The sequence below is a fragment of the Macaca nemestrina genome, chromosome 7 (genome assembly GCF_043159975.1).
Source record: "Macaca nemestrina isolate mMacNem1 chromosome 7, mMacNem.hap1, whole genome shotgun sequence".
NCBI lineage: Eukaryota > Metazoa > Chordata > Mammalia > Primates > Cercopithecidae > Macaca > Macaca nemestrina.
Genome location: NC_092131.1, coordinates 85,662,899 through 85,682,419, shown reverse-complemented (window position 1 = coordinate 85,682,419; position 19,521 = coordinate 85,662,899). Strand labels below are relative to the sequence as shown.

Here is a 19,521-nt window from a genome sequence, read left to right as displayed (position 1 = left end):
CTCACTTCCCAAGAGTAAGGGGGGCACTGCACATACAGGCAGCACGCCCTAAGGGAAGAATCATGGGAAAGGGGCCAGCCTATAAAGTCCTAGGATCAAGGTTACACACTGCACTTTACCTCGGTGCCCGCTTGGGTCTCTTCCAAGCATACTTTCCTCTCTTTGCTGTTCTAAAGCCTTTTAAAATAAACTTCCACCCCTGCTCTGAAACTTCCCATGGTCTTTTTTTCCATCTTATGCCCCTCAGTCAAATTCTTTCTTCTGAGGAGGCAAGACTTGAGGTTGCTGCACACCCGTATGGATTCGCCTCTGGTAGCTCGGACGCCTTCCACAGCTAACATATTTGGTACTGTGAGACTCAAGTATTTGCCACCCCTGACAAAGACAGACAAACACACCAACTCCACAAGGCATGGAAAGGCCCGTAAGAAGGAAGTGTTTGCTGTGGGCTGAGAATGGAACTGCTAGGCTAAGGGTTCACCAGCGGAAACTTGGACGTATGTTGCTGGTTTTAAATCCAAACTTAGAAGCTTTTGGTCAGTGGTTTGAAAGACTTCTGAGAGAGTCTATGAGTCCCCAAATGTTTTCAGTGAAACATTGCTGGTAGAGAAAGCATGGGTTCTGAGGCCATCTCAGAGTCCTACACAGGGAAACACCGAAATCTAGCTTCTTCCTCTCCCCTAATCTGATCCTAGAGACTCATAGAAGTCTCCACAGAAGACTGGGCCTCACAGTGTAACTGCTTTGCCAGATGTACAGTAACAGTGGGCTTCCTCTAGAGGCACTAGGTGTCCTCACAAGCCCTACTAGCCAAAGAGTCTAAATCTTGGGGCTTAGGGTCCACTCAAAGAAGCAGAGTCTTTGGCACATGCAAGACATCCTCAGTTTCTACAGCTCCCATTCCTGGCCTGCAAACCCCCAACAACGCTCCGTTTACCTGAGCTCACCTTTCATCATCTGTTCTCACGGGATCTGGTTTTCCACTTTGGGAGGATTGTCCTTCTGCTTAGACTTTAAAATGTTATATGAAATTTCAAGGTTGTAAGAACTGAGAGACTGAATATGAAAGTGGACAACAGCCAGATCATATATGACAACAGAACTCTGACTCAGAAACTCCAAAGGGACCCTCGAGGGAAGCCAAACCACAACAAAACCTCTGAAGCACTTGGCCCAGAATGGACAAGACTTGTTCGTGACTGCCCACTTTCCTGATTTCTGAAGCCCCCTCCCCTTCCACACTTCTTTCCAATTCAAGACCAATCACAGAAAGCCAAATATGCTTCCCAAATCAATCCCCTAAGATGTCCTGCTTCTAGTTAGCTCACCTCCAGCTCCCCATGCCAAAACCCTCCAGTCAGTGGATACCCGGACCTTCCCTGTTTTTTCTACTATGAAGCTTTCCACTCACCTGCCTGCCTTTGACTCTCTGCCAAAGGCAAATGATGGTGGCTGACTCCCCTGATATAGCCAGCTCTGAATAAGTGGTATCTGTGCTCATTTGAGTGGTCTTCATTTATGTCCACAGAACTCTGCAGCAGTTCCTGAGGTATGCATATGCCCTTCTGACCAGTTCCACACAGAGCATAGGGGTTAATTTAGCAAACTGGATGCTGCAGCACTGGTGGCCAAGCAGGACAAGAAATTAAGCCTCAGAGATTCTGAGGACATTGAAAAGCTGGTTTGCACTGAGCTGAACCATAGGCCCAGAGGGGGGCCAGTTAAGCATCCCAGGCAGTGTTTGGGCACCAAGAATTCAGACTAGGAGTGCGGTTAAAAACACGTTCTTGGCTAGGCGCAGTGGCTCATGCCTGTAATCCCAGCACTTTGGGAGACCGAGGTGGGCGGATCACGAGGTCAGGAGATCGAGACCATCCTGGCTAACACAGTGAAACCCAATCTCTACTAAAAATACAAAAATTAGCCGGGCATGGTGGCACGTGCCTGTGGTCCCAGCTACTCAGGAGGCTGAGGCAGGAGAATCACTTGAACCTAGGAGGCAGAGGTGGCAGTGAGCCAAGATTGCGCCACTGCACTCCATCCTGGGTGTCAGAGCGAGACTCCATCTCAAACAAAAAACAAAACAAAACAGATTCTTTTATTTTCTTTTTTTTTTTCCAGACGGAGTCTCGCTCTGCTGTCGCCCAGGCTGGAGTGCAGTGGCGCGATCTGGGCTCACTGCAAGCTCCACCTCCCAGGTTCAGGCCATTCTCCTGCCTCAGCCTCCCAAGTAGCTGGGACTACAGGTGCCCACCACCTCACTTGGCTAGTTTTTTGTATTTTTTTTAGTAGAGATGGGGTTTCACCGTGTTAGCCAGGATGGTCTCGATCTCCTGACCTCGTGATCCGCCTGTCTCGGCCTCCCAAAGTGCTGGGATTACAGGCTTGAGCCACCGCACCTGGCCCAAAACAGATTCTTTCCAGGTGTATGGAGCCAGAAAAGGGGAGAAGCTATGCTTGGTGGAGAGATAATGAACTTTGTAGTCAAGCTGCTTTTTGGTCACAAGAATCTAAGACCTTCTCAAGATGGCTCAATAAAAAGGGATTTGATTTACAGGTACAGGCAAAACACATCAAATCCAGGAAGAGGAATCAAAACTCTACCAGCTCCAGGCCTAGGAAGCCATGAGAGAAGAGGGCTCTTTGTGTTGTGCCTCTGCAACTGAGTGGGCTCTCATCTGTCTCTTCTGTGTTTTTCTCTATACATCAATTCCATTCTCTCTGAGGGGCAGACTGGTTTCCTCTAACTACTCATCAGCTTGTACCTGGCACCAAAGTGGCCACTCCAGCCGCCAAGCCTATTTCTGCTTCCAGGGGAAACATCGCCCTTGTGTGGAATAATTTCTGTGTTTTTTGCTTCAATTTCTCAAAAAAGTGGTTATCTGTTTGCACAGCTCATCTGGTCCAGCCAAGCCACACAGGTCGTAGGTCATTGGCCAGTCTCTTAGGTGCGTAAGTATCCCTGCAGGTGATGGGTTATGCCTTCGGTCAGATTATCCATCCACGGATCAATCATTAGTGGCTACGGGAACAGGGCCATGTCTTACATAAGAACACAAGCATATTGGATATTATGAACATGTTCTATTACAGAAAGCAATATTATTAAATAACACAGATGACATACACCCATCACAATCATTGCAAATGCCCACTAAGAAAAAAAAATGGATTACAGGATATGATAGTGGATTAGAGAATAATGAAGGTTATTTCTAAAAAGATCCTGCAGAGGATGGAAAGAAAGAGGGTCCGTGCAGAGAAGTTCAGGAAGGACTTTGTGTCAAGCTGATAGAACAGTTGTGTTCGGGATCCATAAAGAAGTGGGGCCAAACGTGTTAGGACTTTAGGAGGAAATAGACTGCATGGCCCTTAATTCTTACAATATTCATTGTGGATAGGTCTTAGAGATCATCAAGTCCAGCCCTGTTGCACTTCAGCTGAGAATACTGAGAGTCAGAATGGCTGGTGACACAGCTGCGGTCACAGATTAAAGTTAAAACCAAGGCCAGAGTTCAAGTCTCTGTCTCCACAGTCAGTCTTTCCACTGTAGACTATAGCTAGCTCACTCTTTCACTAAGGCAGCTCCTCTCTTTCTAACACTGGAGCTTTACACAATACATACATGGTGGAGAAGAGCAAGCCCCTCCTTGGTGGTCTTTGTTGGAGGACAATCTGCTCCTCAGCACTGCCCTCATCCTCTTTTCTAAAACTCCTCAAACCCTGACCCACATATCCCTGAGGACTCCCTGCATGGCGTCATTCCTCAGAGTATATATAAAGGGATTGAGGAATGGAATCATCACACTGCTCATAACTGAAGGGATCTTGTTGATCTCTAGATATTCTTTCTGGGAGGGAGTCACAAAGATACACACAGTGATACCACTAGAAATGATGACTATGGTCAGGTGGGAAGCGCAGGTATTAAAGGCCTTCTTCCTTCCACTTGCAGAAGGAATGCGCACTATTGTCAACATGATGTACATAGAGGAATAGGCCACGAGGACTACGCAGCAGAGGATGACCATGGAAGAAAGCATAAAATTCATCAGCTCGATGGCAGTGGTGTCTGCATAGGCCAGGGCCAGCAAGGGTCCACCGTCACAGAAGAAGTGGCTAATGATGTTGGAGCCACAGAAGGGCAGCTGGGAGATGAGGATGGTTGGAAAGAGCACAGACAGGAAGCCTCCCATCCAAGAGAACACAACGGTCTCAATGCAGACAGGAGGTCTCATGATGGCGGTGTACCTCAGAGGGGAGCAGATGGCGGCATAGCGGTCATAGGACATGACCGTCAACAGGAGGAACTCAACTGTGCCCAAGGAAAAGTAGAAATAGCACTGGATGATACATCCGGCAAAGGAGATGGTTTTATCCCCAGATCCTAAGTTGGCCAACACTTTTGGAGAGATGACTGATGTGAAGACGATGTCCAGGATAGAGAGGTTGCACAAGAAAAAGTACATGGGGGTGTGGAGGCGGGAGCAGGACAGCACAGTGAAGATAATGAGCAAGTTCCCCAGAAGAGTCAGCAGGAACGTGAGCAGCAGGAGCACCAGGAACAGGAGCTCCGCCTCCCTGCTCAGGGAAAACCCCAGCAGAACAAACTCAGTCACTGCTGCAGTCCAGTTCCCCACGGGCCTGGTGGGCCTGGCTCAATTCTTCTAACAGAACAAAGGGAGGTAACACTTAGGAGAGTGTTCAGTGTATGAAACCCCATGGTGCTCACTAGAAAAATATGAACATAGAACATGAGGACTGCCAGTTAGACATGTAATCCAAGTTTAGCTTGGCTTTCAATTATTTGCCTACCAAAATGGACAAGGTTTTTGAAGATAATAGTGTACACTGTTAACGAGGGTGTCCTGAGACCTACACTGTCACAGAGTTCATACGAACTTTCCAAAAGATAATTTAGCGATGTGTATCGAAAACCTTAAAATTAAGCAAATTCTTAGATTCAGAAATTGTACTTCCATCCTGAGGAAGTAGTCATGGATATGTTAAAAAGATTTTGCCACAAGAATATTCACCACAGAATTTTTTACAATAATGAAAATTTGGCAACAACTTTAATATCCAGAAATGGGGGATGAAATAAACAAATTATGGTACCTTAAAGAAAGAACACATTATGTAGCCATTAAAAATTATATTTTACAGTAACATATAAATGACAAAACATCCAAAACGTATGATTAAGTTTTAAAGCATTATTTTAAGCATTATTTATTTTTTATTATTAGGTTTTAAAAGTGTTTTTAAAACAAGTTATAAACTTGTACTGACACCATTGTGATGCCATTTTGGGGGAGAGATGTAAATTAGCAAAGGCCCTAGAGTAGCCAAGAAGACATTGCTGAAGAAGAAAGTCAGGGAAGGGGCTCATGTTGGCAGATATCAAGACTTATAAAATTGGAGTGATTAAGGCAAGATGGTATTGGCACAAATATACATAAAAATGACCCATGGAACAACATACAGAGCCAAGAAACAGACCCACACAGATGTGGAGCAGTGATATGTGTCAGAAGTGAAAGAAGCTGGTACTGATGCTTGTCCTCAGGGGAAAAAGTAAAATTGATTTCCAATCTCATGTCAGACACTAACATCCACTCCAGATGGACAAAAAACTTACATGTAAAAATCAAAACTTTTAGAAGAAAAGCTAGAAGAATGTTGTTTTGGCCTCAGAGTAGAAAAGAATCTACTAAATAAGACCCAAAATAGTGCTAAACAGAAAAGAAAATATTAATAAATTAAGCTACGTTAAAATGAAGAATTTCTATTTATTAAAAGATCCTTCAAATAAAGTTAAAGGAAAATCACAAACAGGAAGAACACATTTATGCCACAGATAATGGACAAACTTTAGTACTCACGTAATTAATATTTTGATGCATACAACGCAGTAAGAAATAGATAAGCAATCCAATAGAAAGATGGGCCAAACATGCTACCTGAACTCCATTAAAGAGGAAAGAAACATAGCTAATAAATGTACAAAAAGATGCTTGATCTCATTAGTAATTAGGGAAATACAAATTAAGACACTAGCAAGATACAATTTTATATCCACTATATTGTCAAGAAGCAAAAATATGACAATAACAAGTGTTGACGAGGATGTAGAGCCTTAAAAAGTTTACACTGCTAGTGGGAGTGTAAACTTATATAACTGCTTTGGAAAATAATTTGTCATGACCTTGTAAAGATGAACATTCACATACCCTGTCACCCAATAATTCTACTCCTAGGTAGAGAAACTTGCACATATGCCCCAGGAGACAAACAAGAATATGTATAGAGAAGGGGGAGAGGGGGAGGGAGGGAGGGATGAAAAGGAGAAAGGAAGGGAACGGAATGAGGGGAAGGAAAGGTGGGAGGGAGGGAGGAAGGAAAGAGAGAGATAGAAAGAAAAGAAAGAGAGAGAAAGAAAGAAAAAAAAGAAAGAAAAAGAAAGAAAGAGAAAGAAAAAGAAAGAAAGAAAGAAAGAAAGAAAGAAAGAAAGAAAGAAAGAAAGAAAGAAAGAAAGAAAGAAAGAAAGAAAGAAAGAAAGAAAAGAAAGAAAGAGAAAGGAAGGAAGGAAGGATTATCCTAAAATTTTATATATATATATATATATATATATATATATATATATATATATATATATGTATGTAATTGATTGGAGATATATACATATATATGGTTGGATTGAAAACGTATATTAGCAAACACATATTGAGTGCCAACTATGTTGTGGGGCCTGTTATTGATGAAAGTTTGCAGAGGTGGTAAAAAATTGCCTGCCCTCACACAGCCTTCAGTCTAAAAGAGATGTGAAGAAACCTGATTTCAGGGAAATCACAGAAACAGAGGAAAAATTAAGGGATGGCAAAGTTTTTTCATGGCTATTTGTCCTGGGCCATTAGTCTGGAAAGCAAACTAACTACCAGGAAAACTGATAGATTCCAGGGACAAGGTCAAATAGGGCTTAGATATCTAGGAGGGACTCTGGATAGTAGAGGCCACGTAATTACCAGTGACTAAGAAGAATATGGATTGGACTTGGAAAAACAAGAATAATCTAGTAAAGGAAGAGGACTGCAGAAATCCTGAGGACTGAGTTGACCTCTGCCTATCTAAGCTGAGTCAGAGTATCAGCCACTCCTGCATAGAACCTGTCCTCACGAGCTGCCCTACCTTCCTGTAGCCTTGGCACACGGACAGTCTCTCCAAACAACTCACCACATTTGCATTGCCAAGGATCTTTTCTTTTTTAACAGCTTTACTGAGATATAATTCAAGTACCATACATTCCACCCATTTAAAGTATACAATTCAATAGCTTTTAGTGTATTCACAAACCTGTGTGTCCAACACCACAATCAACTTAAGAATATATATATTTATTTTTTTGAGATAGAGTCTCACTGTGTCACCCAGGCTGGAGTGCAGTGGCATGATCTCAGTTCACTGCAACCTCCACCTGCCGGGTTCAAGCAATTCTCCTGCCTCAGCCTCCTGAGTAGCTGGGATTACAGGTGCCTGCCACCACGCCTGGCTAATTTTTATATTTTTAGTAGAGATAGGGTTTCACCATATTAGTCAGGCTGGTCTCGAACTCCTGACCTCATGATCTGCCCACCTTGACCTCCCAAAGTGCTGGGATTACAGGCGTGAGCCACCGCACCCAGCAGATTTAAGGATATTTTAATGATCCGTCCTCCATTCCCTGGAAACTGTTTTTCTACTTTCTGACTATGGACTTGCCTATTTTGGACATTTCATATAAATGAATCATACCATATGTGTGTCTAGCTTCTTTCACTTACTGTAATATTTTCTTTATTTTTATTGTGAAGTTTTTTTTAGATACAGGGTCCTGCTCTGTCCGCGAGGCTGGAGTGCAACGGCATGATGACAGCTCACCGCAGCCCCAAACTCCTGGGCTCAAGTGATCCTCCTGCCTCAGCCCCCAAGTAGCTAGGACTACAGGTGCACACCACCACACCTGGCTAATTTTTTTTTTTTTTTTTTTTTGAGATGCAGTTTCACTCTTGTCACCCAGGCTGGAGTGCAATGATGCAATCTCTGGTCACTGCAACCTCTGCCTCCGGATTCAAGCGATTCTCCAGCCTCAGCCTCCCAAGTAGTTGGGATTACAGGCATCTGCCACCACACCCAGCAAATTTTTGTATTTTCAGTAGAGACAGGGTTTCACCATGTTGATCTCGAACTCCTGACCTCAGGTGATCCATCCACCTCGGCCTCCCAAAGTGCTGGGATTACAAGCGTGAGCCACCACGCCAGGTCTAATTTTTTTTTTAATTAGAAAATAATTTTACTTTTTTTATTTTTTGAGACAGGGTCTCACTCTGTAATCATAACTCACTACAGCCTCGGCCTCCCAGGCTCAAGTGATCCTCCTACCTCAGGCACCCAAGTACCTGGGACTACAGGCACACGTCACCATGCCCGGATAATTTTTGTGTCTTTTATAGGGATAGGGGTTTTGCCATGTTGCCCAGGCTGGTCTCAAACTCCTGGGCTCAAGCTATCTTCCTGTCTCAGCATCCCAAAGTGCTGAGATTACAGGTATGAGCCACTTACTGTAATATTTTTTAAGGTTCATCTACGTTGTAGCATGGATCATTGCCAAGGATCTTAAAGAACCAATGTAACAGGAGGAAAGGCCACAGCCCCAAGAAGAAGCCCTGACCACTGGCTGGCATGGCAGACACACACACACACACACACACACACACACACACAGAGAGAGAGAGAGAGAGAGAGATCGAGCAATTACTAAATGTAGATATATGCAGAGTCTATAAAATCTAGAATAGCGTGGAGGATGAATTTGGACTTGGTCACCAAATCGGGAAATGGTAAGATAAGGGATGAACACTTAATTCATTTAACTCTCAAAATACATCTTTGCATAAGGCGCCACTGCACCCACTGGAAAGTCATTTCTTCACTTCAGAAATATCAAGAAGCTTACTGAAGGCAAAGATACACACCTTAGATTGTAACAAGAACTGCTGCTCCCAGCCAGCCCCCAAATGCCAAATGGTTGGTTTGCACTCACCTCGGCTGGGGTCGCCTTGTACCACCTCCATGGCTCAGTCTGTTCACCCTGGCTTTGCTGCCACCTAGGATCTTCCACAGTAATTATCTTGACCAAAAAGCCCCAGTGCATTCCACATGAGAGCAGCAGTGTTTGACAGGTGAAATGAGCCCTTCCCAGCTCATGTGGATTGTTGCCCTAGCTGTGACCTCTTGCCCGACGAGTGTGCACTTGTGTTGCAGACAGCTGGAAGGTACCTGTTGGATGTTTTAAACTGCTGAGGAAGTTACAAGGTATGGCATCCATTCCAGCATGGAGAGGTCTACAAATCCTCTCCCTAATCCTGAGTGTGTGAGGGTTGGGTTAAGCATTGACCAGCTGCACCTCCCAGACTGTCTACACAATCTGATCCAGTTGGGGAGAGAAAAGGAGCACTCTCCACTAAGCTCCTGGATGGTGCTTTGTTCCCCTCTGCTGCTACCATCTTTCCTGCACCCTCTCCAGTCTTCTGCTCAGTCCAATCTTCTGGTTGCTTCTTGATTCCAGAGAAAATGGGAAAAGAAACACTGTGTTACCTGATGGACAAAAACCATCAACCTGCTTATTCCTCTGTCCCCTCAACCCAACATGCACTACAACCACCACCATTCCCATCATATTTTTTTTCAGAGACTGGCAGGCCAAGCATCCCAAGGACTAAACTTCCTCTAGGGTTACTGCAGGATAGTCACATCCTGCTGAGGGGTAGCTGGTGCATAGAGAAAACTCTGGACGTGAAGCCAAGAGTCTGGGTTCAAGTCCCACCTGTGCCTTTTACCATTCTTGAGACTGGAAAAATTGCCTCCCTTTCATATTATCCGCACATGAATCCTCACGTGACAAGCAGTGGTAATGCTCTTTTCCTCATCTTTCTCACAACCTGGTTGAGAAACGCAAAATGGAAAATAAGATAATTCATATGATGGATCATTGCCAAGGATCGTGAAGAGCCAATGTATAATTCACATGATGTGTGAAATCATAAAACACCGTATCAGGTATTGCTGTTATTTTCTAGAACCTCTCCTATTCTGCAATAGTGGAAAAGAACAAACCTTATCTTCCCTGTCCCTACTGAGATATTGATCATCCCACCCTAGAGGGAAGAATACTGTCCCTGCTGGCTCTGGAATACATCTCATCAGGCCCATGCTTCTGCCTTAATCAACTACTCTCTCCTTGGACAGCATATCTGGTTGGCTACAAAGTGTGAAGACAAAGGGAAGATGCTTCTCTACACGGGAATTTCGGTTGCCCAGGATTCCTGGAAATGAAGAAACTACTTCCTATCCTCCACCATCTGCACTCTACAGAGGAGTCAGTAAGCTGGAAGGGGTTCATCGGGAGGATTGAGAAATACTCACATTGGCCTAAATTAGGTAGAGGGGGCTGGCCCCCAGCATATCCTGCCCACATAGCTGCCCTGGGCTTCTGTGCTGGGCGCTGAGGCTTGCGTTGCTGCAAACAGACTCTGCACTGTCAGGGCTGAAAGGGGCGTACTCTAGAAGAGTCCCATGTTTGGACCCCACTTGGGCAGGATGGGGTGGGATTGGCTCAGGTGAGAGCATGCATTTTCTGAGAAGGATCCAGACATGGGACAATCCTCGGGGGCACATTACAAAGCTGTCCCTGCACAGCAGGCCTGAGTCTGATGCCCCTGAGGCCCACTTAGGAAAGGATGCAAACCCAAACATCTACACTAACAAGAACTGAGAGCAGAATACCAGCCAAGATCAACGCCCCAGGCCTATCTCAGCCTCACAGCGTACAGTCCTCCACCCACCCCCTCTCCAGCCCCACTGTGACAGTTCCATCCACCCCTACCACTCCATTTACCCAGGACCCTCCTCTTCCACATCCTAATACACTGTGATCAATATGCCACAGCTTCAGTAACCTTGCACTATGTTAAAGAAAACACTCCACACTGCATAGCCTGGCACTCAAGACCCCCTAACCCCAGTTTCCCCTGAATTACCTCCCAGCCTCAGCTCCCATCTTACACATCACCTGCGCATCTCTTACTTCAGTTGAGTCACTCTATTCACTGTGCCCCACGCTGGCCCTCACTTTCTGACTTCACACTCAGGCCCCAAGTGTCTTACCATTGGGACCATCTCCTCCACCGCTTAGTCTCTAGGCCCTATTCTTGTCCCTTTTCCTCAAGCCTAAGCTGGGTTCTCCCTCTTTAGATATCCTTTTCTTGCACTTGGAATCAGGAATCCACAGTGTAGAACTGGAGCGTTTTTAACCTCTTTTAATTTAAAGATAACACATGTATAGAAAAGTATACAAATCATAAGCTCAATGAATTATCAATAAAGTGAACACACTCATGTAACCACCACCCAGGTGAAGAAAGAGAATGGTACTAGCACCCCAGAAATCCTTCTCAAGCTCCCTCCCCACATTCCAGTGGTAACCATTATCCTGATTTCTAACACCATGGATTAGTTTTGCCTGTTTTGGAAATTCATATAAATGAAATCATCTAATAGGTCTTGTTTTGTGTCTGACATCTTTTGCTCAAGCTTATAGTTTTGAAATTCAGTCATGCTGTGGTGTGTGACTCATTTATATTGCCATGTATTTCATCATTTCATTTGTGGTTATTTAGCCTCTGGGCAGATTTTTAAGTTCCTTGGGAACAGGGATTTTTTCCATAAAATTATTTTGGAATCCCCATAATGCCTAAACTGGAAAAGCAAAAGTTGCTCGGTATATATGAATTTTAGTCCAAAAAGTTTCTGATTTCAATCTCACATCATATACCCCCATGAATAAGCAATAGTATCTAACAATTTCGACAATTTCTTTTTCTCACATCTCATATCCAATTCATTAGCAAATCCCATTGGCTCCACCTTTACATATATGTCAAATCCAACCACTTATCACCATCCCCATTACCCTAGTTCAAGTCACAAACATTGTAGAAGAATAGATATTGAAGTAAAAAGAGACTGTTGCAAAATAGTATAAATGGTATTATCCTTTTCTTTTTCTTTTGTTTTTTGTTTTGCTTTGTTTTGTTTTGTTTTGTTTTTTGAGACAGAGTTTCGCTCTTGTTGCCCAGGCTGGAGTGCAATGGCATGATCGCGGCTCACTGCAACCTCCGCCTCCCGGGTTCAAGGGATTCTCCTGCCTCTGCCTCCCGAGTAGCTGGGATTACAGGCATGTGCCACCACACCTGACTAATTTTGTATTTTTAGTAGAAACAGGGTTTCTCCATCTCTGGAGAACTGGTCTCGAACTCCCAACCTCAGGTGATCAGCCCACCTCGGCCTCCCAAAGTGCTGGTATTACAGGTGTGAGCCACTGCACTCAGCCTCTCTTTTTTCTGAGATTGAGTGTCACTCTGTCGCCCAGGTTGGAGTGCAGGGGCACCAACTCAGCTCACTGCAACCTCTGCCTCCTAGGGTCAAGTGATTCTCATGCCTCAGCCTCTTGAGTTGCTGGGAGCACAGGCATGGACCACCATGCCTGGTTAATTTTTGTATTTTTAGTAGAGAGGAGGTTTAGTCATGTTGGCCAGGCTGGTCTCAAACTCTTGACCTCAAGTGATCCACCTGCCTCGGCCTCCCAAAGGGCTAGGATTACAGGTGTGAGCCACCACACCTGGCAGATCCCATTTTTTAAAGACACATATTAATGCATAGATAAAAGAATATAAGTATATTAACTAAAATATTAATTGTGGTTATTTCTGCATACTGGGATCTATTCTTTCTTATTTTCACATTATTGTGGTAGATAGGTCAATCATTGTGTTCCCCACCCAGAGCCCTAACTGCAGCGTTCCTACATATGAGTTGGCCACCTATCTGATTGGGTCACAGGTAAGCAAACAGCCCAGGAGAAACTAAGCCAAAGGCCAGGATAAATGCGGCAGATTTCCTCAAGAAATTGAACTAAGAGGTACAGAAACTATGGTACATACCTGTTGTTTTAAACATTCTTTCTTATTTTCTTCTACTAACCACTACCTCATTCCCTTTTGGGAAGCAGCTCCTTCCCCATTACACAAATCATGTGATTCTAATGGGACTATATAATATCACAATATAAAGCCAAAGTTCAGGAAAGGGAACATGGTCTATTATAATATCCATCACCCAGCCACAGTGACTGATCCAAAGAGTGACCATCCAACCCAAGGCAGGCCAGGAACCCCTCCTTTAGAATCCGCATGCTGGAGCAGAGTTAGGAAAGGCTCTCTCCTCTGGGCTCAAAAACTGTGATGACGTAACCCTGAGCTGCCAGTAGCCATACCCAGCCTCACCTTCCACTGCTGCACGGAGAGAGCCTTTCTGCTGTCTGGATTCATGAGGACCACATATCTATGGAAATGCAGCTAACAGACAGAGATAGAATTTGGACAGTGTTGTGTATGACTGGATCAGTCATGCCTGAGGCCTGCCAACAATATTCTTTCTGATTGTACAACCCAAGCCAAAAAATTCTCTGTTTTTCTTAAGTTCATTTGAATTATGGTCTTCTGCAGTTATAAGAACTCTAACGAACACAGAGACTAATTAGTAAGATGCTGGTGTACTTTTCTGAAAAGTTGTGTAGAGTTGGGGCTGGAGTAGATGCCATACCAACCAAAGCGATTCCTAAGCTGAAGTCACAGGGGAGCAAATAAACCATCACTGATAAGAGAGACCTTGTTTCCAAGAGAAGTGTAACAGTAGCTTACACTCAGAGACAAGTAATAACTGAGGGAACATGGGCCCACCAGAAAGGGTGGCGGCAGCCTGAGCTGCTGACTTTCTTGTTCCAATCCCTGTGTGCCTTGTTTCTGTTCTTGGATGACCATGAGAGACTGCCTGATTCTTTCTATTCTTTCTACAATCTTTGTATTCTTTCTACAATCTTACACATACACACACACACACACACACACACACACATACACACATGCGCACACACACACACACCACTTTAGTCAACTAGCTTGAGTAATCCTCTGTTTTTTAAATTCAAAGTATCAATGAGTAAGAAAATAGTGTTCATACATCACATTTCTAATCAGAAAGTTATTGTTAAGATCCAAACAAACTTTTGCTCTACAGAAATTTATTTAACATAAATGATATTTATAAATTTATAGATTAAGGCACAAATTCACTACAAAGGTCAATGACCTTAGGACAATTTCTATACAAGGACAATACTTCCAGAAAGTTTAAGGCTGCCGACCTTATTCTGTTTTAACTCCAGCCACTCCCATGCCTGCCTTCCCTTACTTGAGCATGGTAATGGGTCTGGCAACTGGCTAATTATAGTAAGTGACAAGATAAATATTTTTTAGGCCCAACCAACAATTTTGTCATGTACTAGCAACTCTCATGAGGATGTCACTTATAAGTTGGGTTTTTTTTTAGTACTGGTTCCACTATGTAATTGATGTTTTATATTAGCCATCTCCCACAATTGTTTATGATCATAGAAATAGAATTTTGAAGATGGAAGAACCCTAGTGCTATAACCTCCTCATGTCACAGTAGGATGTTAAGTCTAACACAGGTCAAATGAATCACCCAAGGTAACAAAACTTTGAACGTAAAAACTCCAGCTCTCTTGACCAGAGCAGTATAGAGAAGAAAATCAATGAAAGCTAGTGGCCCAGGCACAGGATTCATGGAAGATGGGAGATTAAAATCAAGTCCTAGCCTTTCGATAGAGGGCAATGAGTACTAGACTATGAGTTGAAAGAGCCAGGTACTGGGTCAGACTATGCCTTATCTGTTTATATGACTCCCTGAGGGTAGAAACTAGGTTTTATTCATCTTGGTATTCCCTACGCCCAATATCATAACAGAGACATGAGAGAAACCCAATAAAAAAGTGAATAAGGAGTGGGTGAGTAAGTAAGCAAATAGATAGGAAACCTAATACTCTGGAGAAGTCTATGTAGAAAAGGAAAAAAGGGACTGGGTACTGTTGTTCATGTCTGTAATCCGAGCTACTGAGGAGACTGCACCCAGAGGATCCCTTGAGCCCAGGAGTTTGAGACCAGCCTGGGCAACATGGTGAGCCCTCATCTCAAAAAATGGGAATAAAGCCTCGGTGAAAGCCTTCAGTTAAAAGGCAGGAGAAGGAGTCACCACTGGAAACAAGAGAAACAGTAGTAAGAAAGCAAACCAACAGAAAGCCAATGGTACAGGATTAGCAAGCAGGGGAGGAGAAATCCAAGATGTAGGTATGTCAGCAGTCCAAAAACTAGGAAAAGGTTATGAAGCATGACAGTGAAGGAAAAGTCCTTGGGAAAAAAAAAAAAATTTAAGACTAAGTGTCTATTACTAGGCAAGACTAGCAGCATATTTTGGCTAGGCAAGAGTTGGGGTTCCAGTGTGGCTGAGAAGAGCAGACAACATTCATCCCCAGGCTGGCACCACTGGCATGCTTCCTGAACCCACCCCTCAGAGTATCTGCTTACATTAGTGCCTCTCTTTCCACAGCAAATAGAGATAAGAAGAGTCCCTTTTTATGTCTATTTGCATATACCAAATTACATTAAAAATTAGGATTCTCCCAGGGGTAAAAAGAGACTGGAACTTTGATTCTCATTTAGATTCAAGGACATAAAAACAGGCTTGATGTATGCAAGTGCCCATAGTCTGAGGTTAGGCTACAGGAAAGGATTATGGAGCCCCTAAGAGGGAGCTCACCACAAGGTAGAAGGACTCTGAACAGATGAGCTGTGCTCAGACACAGCTCCTTAAGTACAATGTGTGTCTGCCATTCTGGCAGTGTAGAGAATCAGTGAGTGTGTGGGCAGTGATATTGGTGGACCTCTTTCATGAGCGCCGCTAATACTTTGGGACACAGCCCATTTTACTCTAAGGTCCTGTACCTGTCTGAACTCACAGCATAGTTAACAGCAGGCCTGTGGTTTCTAGAAGTGGCAATGGCAACAGTGGCCCCTGGCTCCTTCACTGGTGGTGGTGGAGACCCTTGAGGTCACCAAGACCAGCTATTGTGGTGACTCAGCCCCTAACATCTACCAAGCACCCTCCTGGAACACGGTAGACCAAAGATGCTCCATAAAAGCAGCACAGCACGGCTGAATGACTGAATTCAGAGAGGCATTTAGGAGAAATTGATATCAAAGTCACTGCAAATATTGAGTAGCAATGCAAGAACCTTCAAAGTGTCATTCCTCATCTCTTCCCTGTAAGAAAAGAAAAATAGCTGAAAGCAGCCTGAGCTCTGTGAGGCACGCAAAATTTATCAGGCCCAGGGAGACAAGAGTGTGGGACCTCGGTCGTGCCCACTGTGTCCCCCACCATCCCCATGACCAGGGGCAAGTGTTTAAAGGTGTTTGGGTCTTGACTAGCGGCCTTGCCCATTATCTTCACGTTCCTGGCACTTGTGATACAAAGAACAATGTATAGCTAATTAATAGCTTATGTTACTTTGATGTAACTTCTTGGCAAACAACTTAGGAACTGCCTCTTCTTTAAAAACTCACATGTAACTGCTGCTAACTAATCTCAGCATATAGTCAGGGCAACCTGAATCTCTGTACCCAAATTGTAGTCCTCAAATCTGGCCCAAATAAACTCCCTACTTTTATTAATTTTGTCTCAGTTTTTGTCCCTTAGGTTGACACCTGTGTCCTGGACCTCAGTTCACGAGATTAGGTCAGGGCCAGTGGGTTAGGAAAGTGAAGATTTCACATTCCATCAGCCCTGGCCTTAAATGTCAAGAAGAATAGTGCCGGGCTGGGTTCAGTGGCTCATGCCTGTAATCCCAGCACTTTGGGAGGCCGAGAAGGGTGGATCACTTGAGGTCAGAAGTTCAAGACCAGCCTGGTCAACATGGTGAAACTCCAACTCTACTAAAAATACAAAAATTAGCCAGGCGTGGTGGTGCGTGCCTATAATCCCAGCTACTCAGGAGGCTGATGCAGGAGAATTGCTTGAACCCAGGAGGCAGAGGTTGCAGTGAGCCGATATTGCACCATTGCTCTCCAGCCTGGGCAACGAGAGTGAAACTTCATCTCAAAAAAAAAAAAAAAAAAAAAAGAAGAAGAATAGTGCCAGGGATGCAAGCACTGCCAGCCTCAAAGCACCTCAAGGCACTGATGCTGCTGGCATTTGCACACCTCAGCCTGGCCTCTGCAGAGGCTGACAGGCACATCTGCATCTTATCACTTAATAAACATTCACTGACACCGCATGTATCTTAGGCACTTTTGGTAGATGCTGGAACACATTAGAGAACAAATCCAGTCTTTGCCCTCCAGGCATTTATAGTCTAGAGCAGAAGCTTCAGAGTGTTCCAGTTTCAGAATTGTTCTTCAATTACACAAAAAGGCCGGGCATGGTGGCTCGTGCCTGTAATCCCAGCACTTTGGGAGGCCGAGGCAGGCAGACCACCTGAGGTCAAGTTTGAGACCAGCCTGACCAACATGGAGAAACCCCGTCTCTACTAAAAATACAAAATTAGCCGGGCATGGTGGTGCATGCCTGTAATCCCAGCTACTCGGGAGGCTGAGGCAGGAGAATTGCTTGAACCCAGGAGGTGGAGGTTGCGGTGAGCCGAGATCACGCCATTGCCCTCTAGCCTGGGCAACAAGAGAAAAATTCTGTCTCAAAAAAAAAAAAGAAAAAAAATTGTGTGTCTACATAGATTGAAAGGGAGGTGGGAACAGTCAAATTCTCAAATAACTTTGTGACCCAGAAAAGGTTAAGAGCCTCTTAGTCGGAACCATCCATATCCCTCATTTCTAAATTCTTAGCAAGTACCCCAGCACTTACTGACAGCACCTCTTGGGCATCTCTAACCTTTTGCAGTGTTCACAGTGCCTTCCTCACAGGTCCTGGCAGACTCCTGGTGGAAGAGGAGGGAAGCACACCTCATTGTTGACATTGCCTTCTAGTTCCCGGGTAGCTCCATTCCAGGAAGGTATTTATCCAGGAGTGGCTGTCCCTGCTTTTTTGGATAACTTTGGGCTCATCCAGCAGAAACCACTGCCTACTCCCTGATGGGCAGACTGACTGGGGGACAGTTTTTCCCCGCCAAAGTACTGCTTGCTTCCCGAGACTTCTCCAGACTAAACATCCACTGACTGAGATGAAATATGACACTTTTCTTTTCCAAAGGGTCAAAGGGATCTCAGCAAGGTGCAGACTAAGAGAAAGAGGGCTGAGTTGTGAATATACTGGGAAGAGTATTTTGGTCTAACAGTCTTATTTCTCATCCAAATTAATAATATGTCACTCTTGAGAACATTTTCGTTACTGACTCCTCAAAACACAACCCACCCAGACCCAGACTGTGAGCCTTCAAAGACAGAGACAGGGCCTCGGCCATCCCTTGGATGGCACTACCGTTCTCCTCCTTGATGTTTTACGAGACTGTTAATTTTTGTAAGATGTAATAAAACATATTTAAGGGAGAAAAATATGTACTAGACTGTTTTAATGAGATTGAGCATCTATATTTTTGAAAATGTAATGTCAAGAAGCCAGGGAAAGTTGTTTTTTAGATTACCAGCAATTTTCTGATTCCACTTCTGGAGGAGACTTGTTTGTTTGTTTGTGTGTTTGTTTGTTTGTTTTTAAGAAACACTGCAATGACTTTATGGCAGTAAAGCCAAAACCATATTCTCAGTAGCTTAAGACCACGCTGAGCTACACAGCTCACCTTCATGACGTTGAGATGGCCTGAACTGTGAGAAGAGATCCATCTCTACAGGTTAGAATGTGTCTTGAGAAGTGAGTCTGGGGCCGCCATGAGGTTTTCCCTTCTCACTGGGCCTCCTGATCAGGGTCCAGCACCTGGCAGGGGGGTCGTAGCAAATGGATCAGTGACAGACATGAGCAAAGACACTCCACGGCAGAAAATAAGTCTCATGATAATGTGGCAGCAGAAGGAGGAATGAGCAGTGGGAGAGAAAAAACAAAATACCCTGTCCAGGTGAATGGCTGGTGGACTTTAAGAACAAAAATCTCCTATATCTCATTCAATGGATTTTTTTCCCTCTTTCCTACACAATCCCCTCCTGGTATTCCAGAACTTTCAATGAAATAGGAGTTACAGCTGGCCTGACATACCCGGCAGATAATGTCATGGCACTGGTAAGAGTGTAGTAGTGAGGATGATCAGAGTTCACTCTCATTGCCATCTTGGTTTTGGTAGGTCTGCATTTGGTATGAGGAGGGGCGGGGAAATCAGGAGCAGTTGGAGAAGCTCATCACAAGATGGCCAGAAGTGACCAGCAGAACCCCAGAAGCAGCAGGGATCTGCAGGAAATGTAAGCATTCTCTGAGGGTTACATGTGAGGGGATCCAGAAAACTGCTACAGTTGCAGTGGCTGATCACGATGGGGCTTAGACTCTAGTAATTGTAAGCACTAAAGGAAAGGGTGGCTTTTGTAGACCAAAGAAATCAGACTTTGGAGTTACTTTCTT

The 19,521-nt window shown here is 44.2% G+C and overlaps 1 protein-coding gene across 1 annotated transcript; it reads right to left on the bottom strand.

Moving 5' to 3' along the window:
* Window positions 1-3,596: 3,596 nt before the first annotated feature.
* Window positions 3,597-19,235, bottom strand: LOC105499653 (olfactory receptor family 6 subfamily J member 1). Its single transcript, XM_071099237.1, is given in 2 exon segments — window positions 3,597-4,653; window positions 19,165-19,235. Coding segments are annotated over 2 exon segments (1,128 nt in total).
* Window positions 19,236-19,521: the final 286 nt, after the last annotated feature.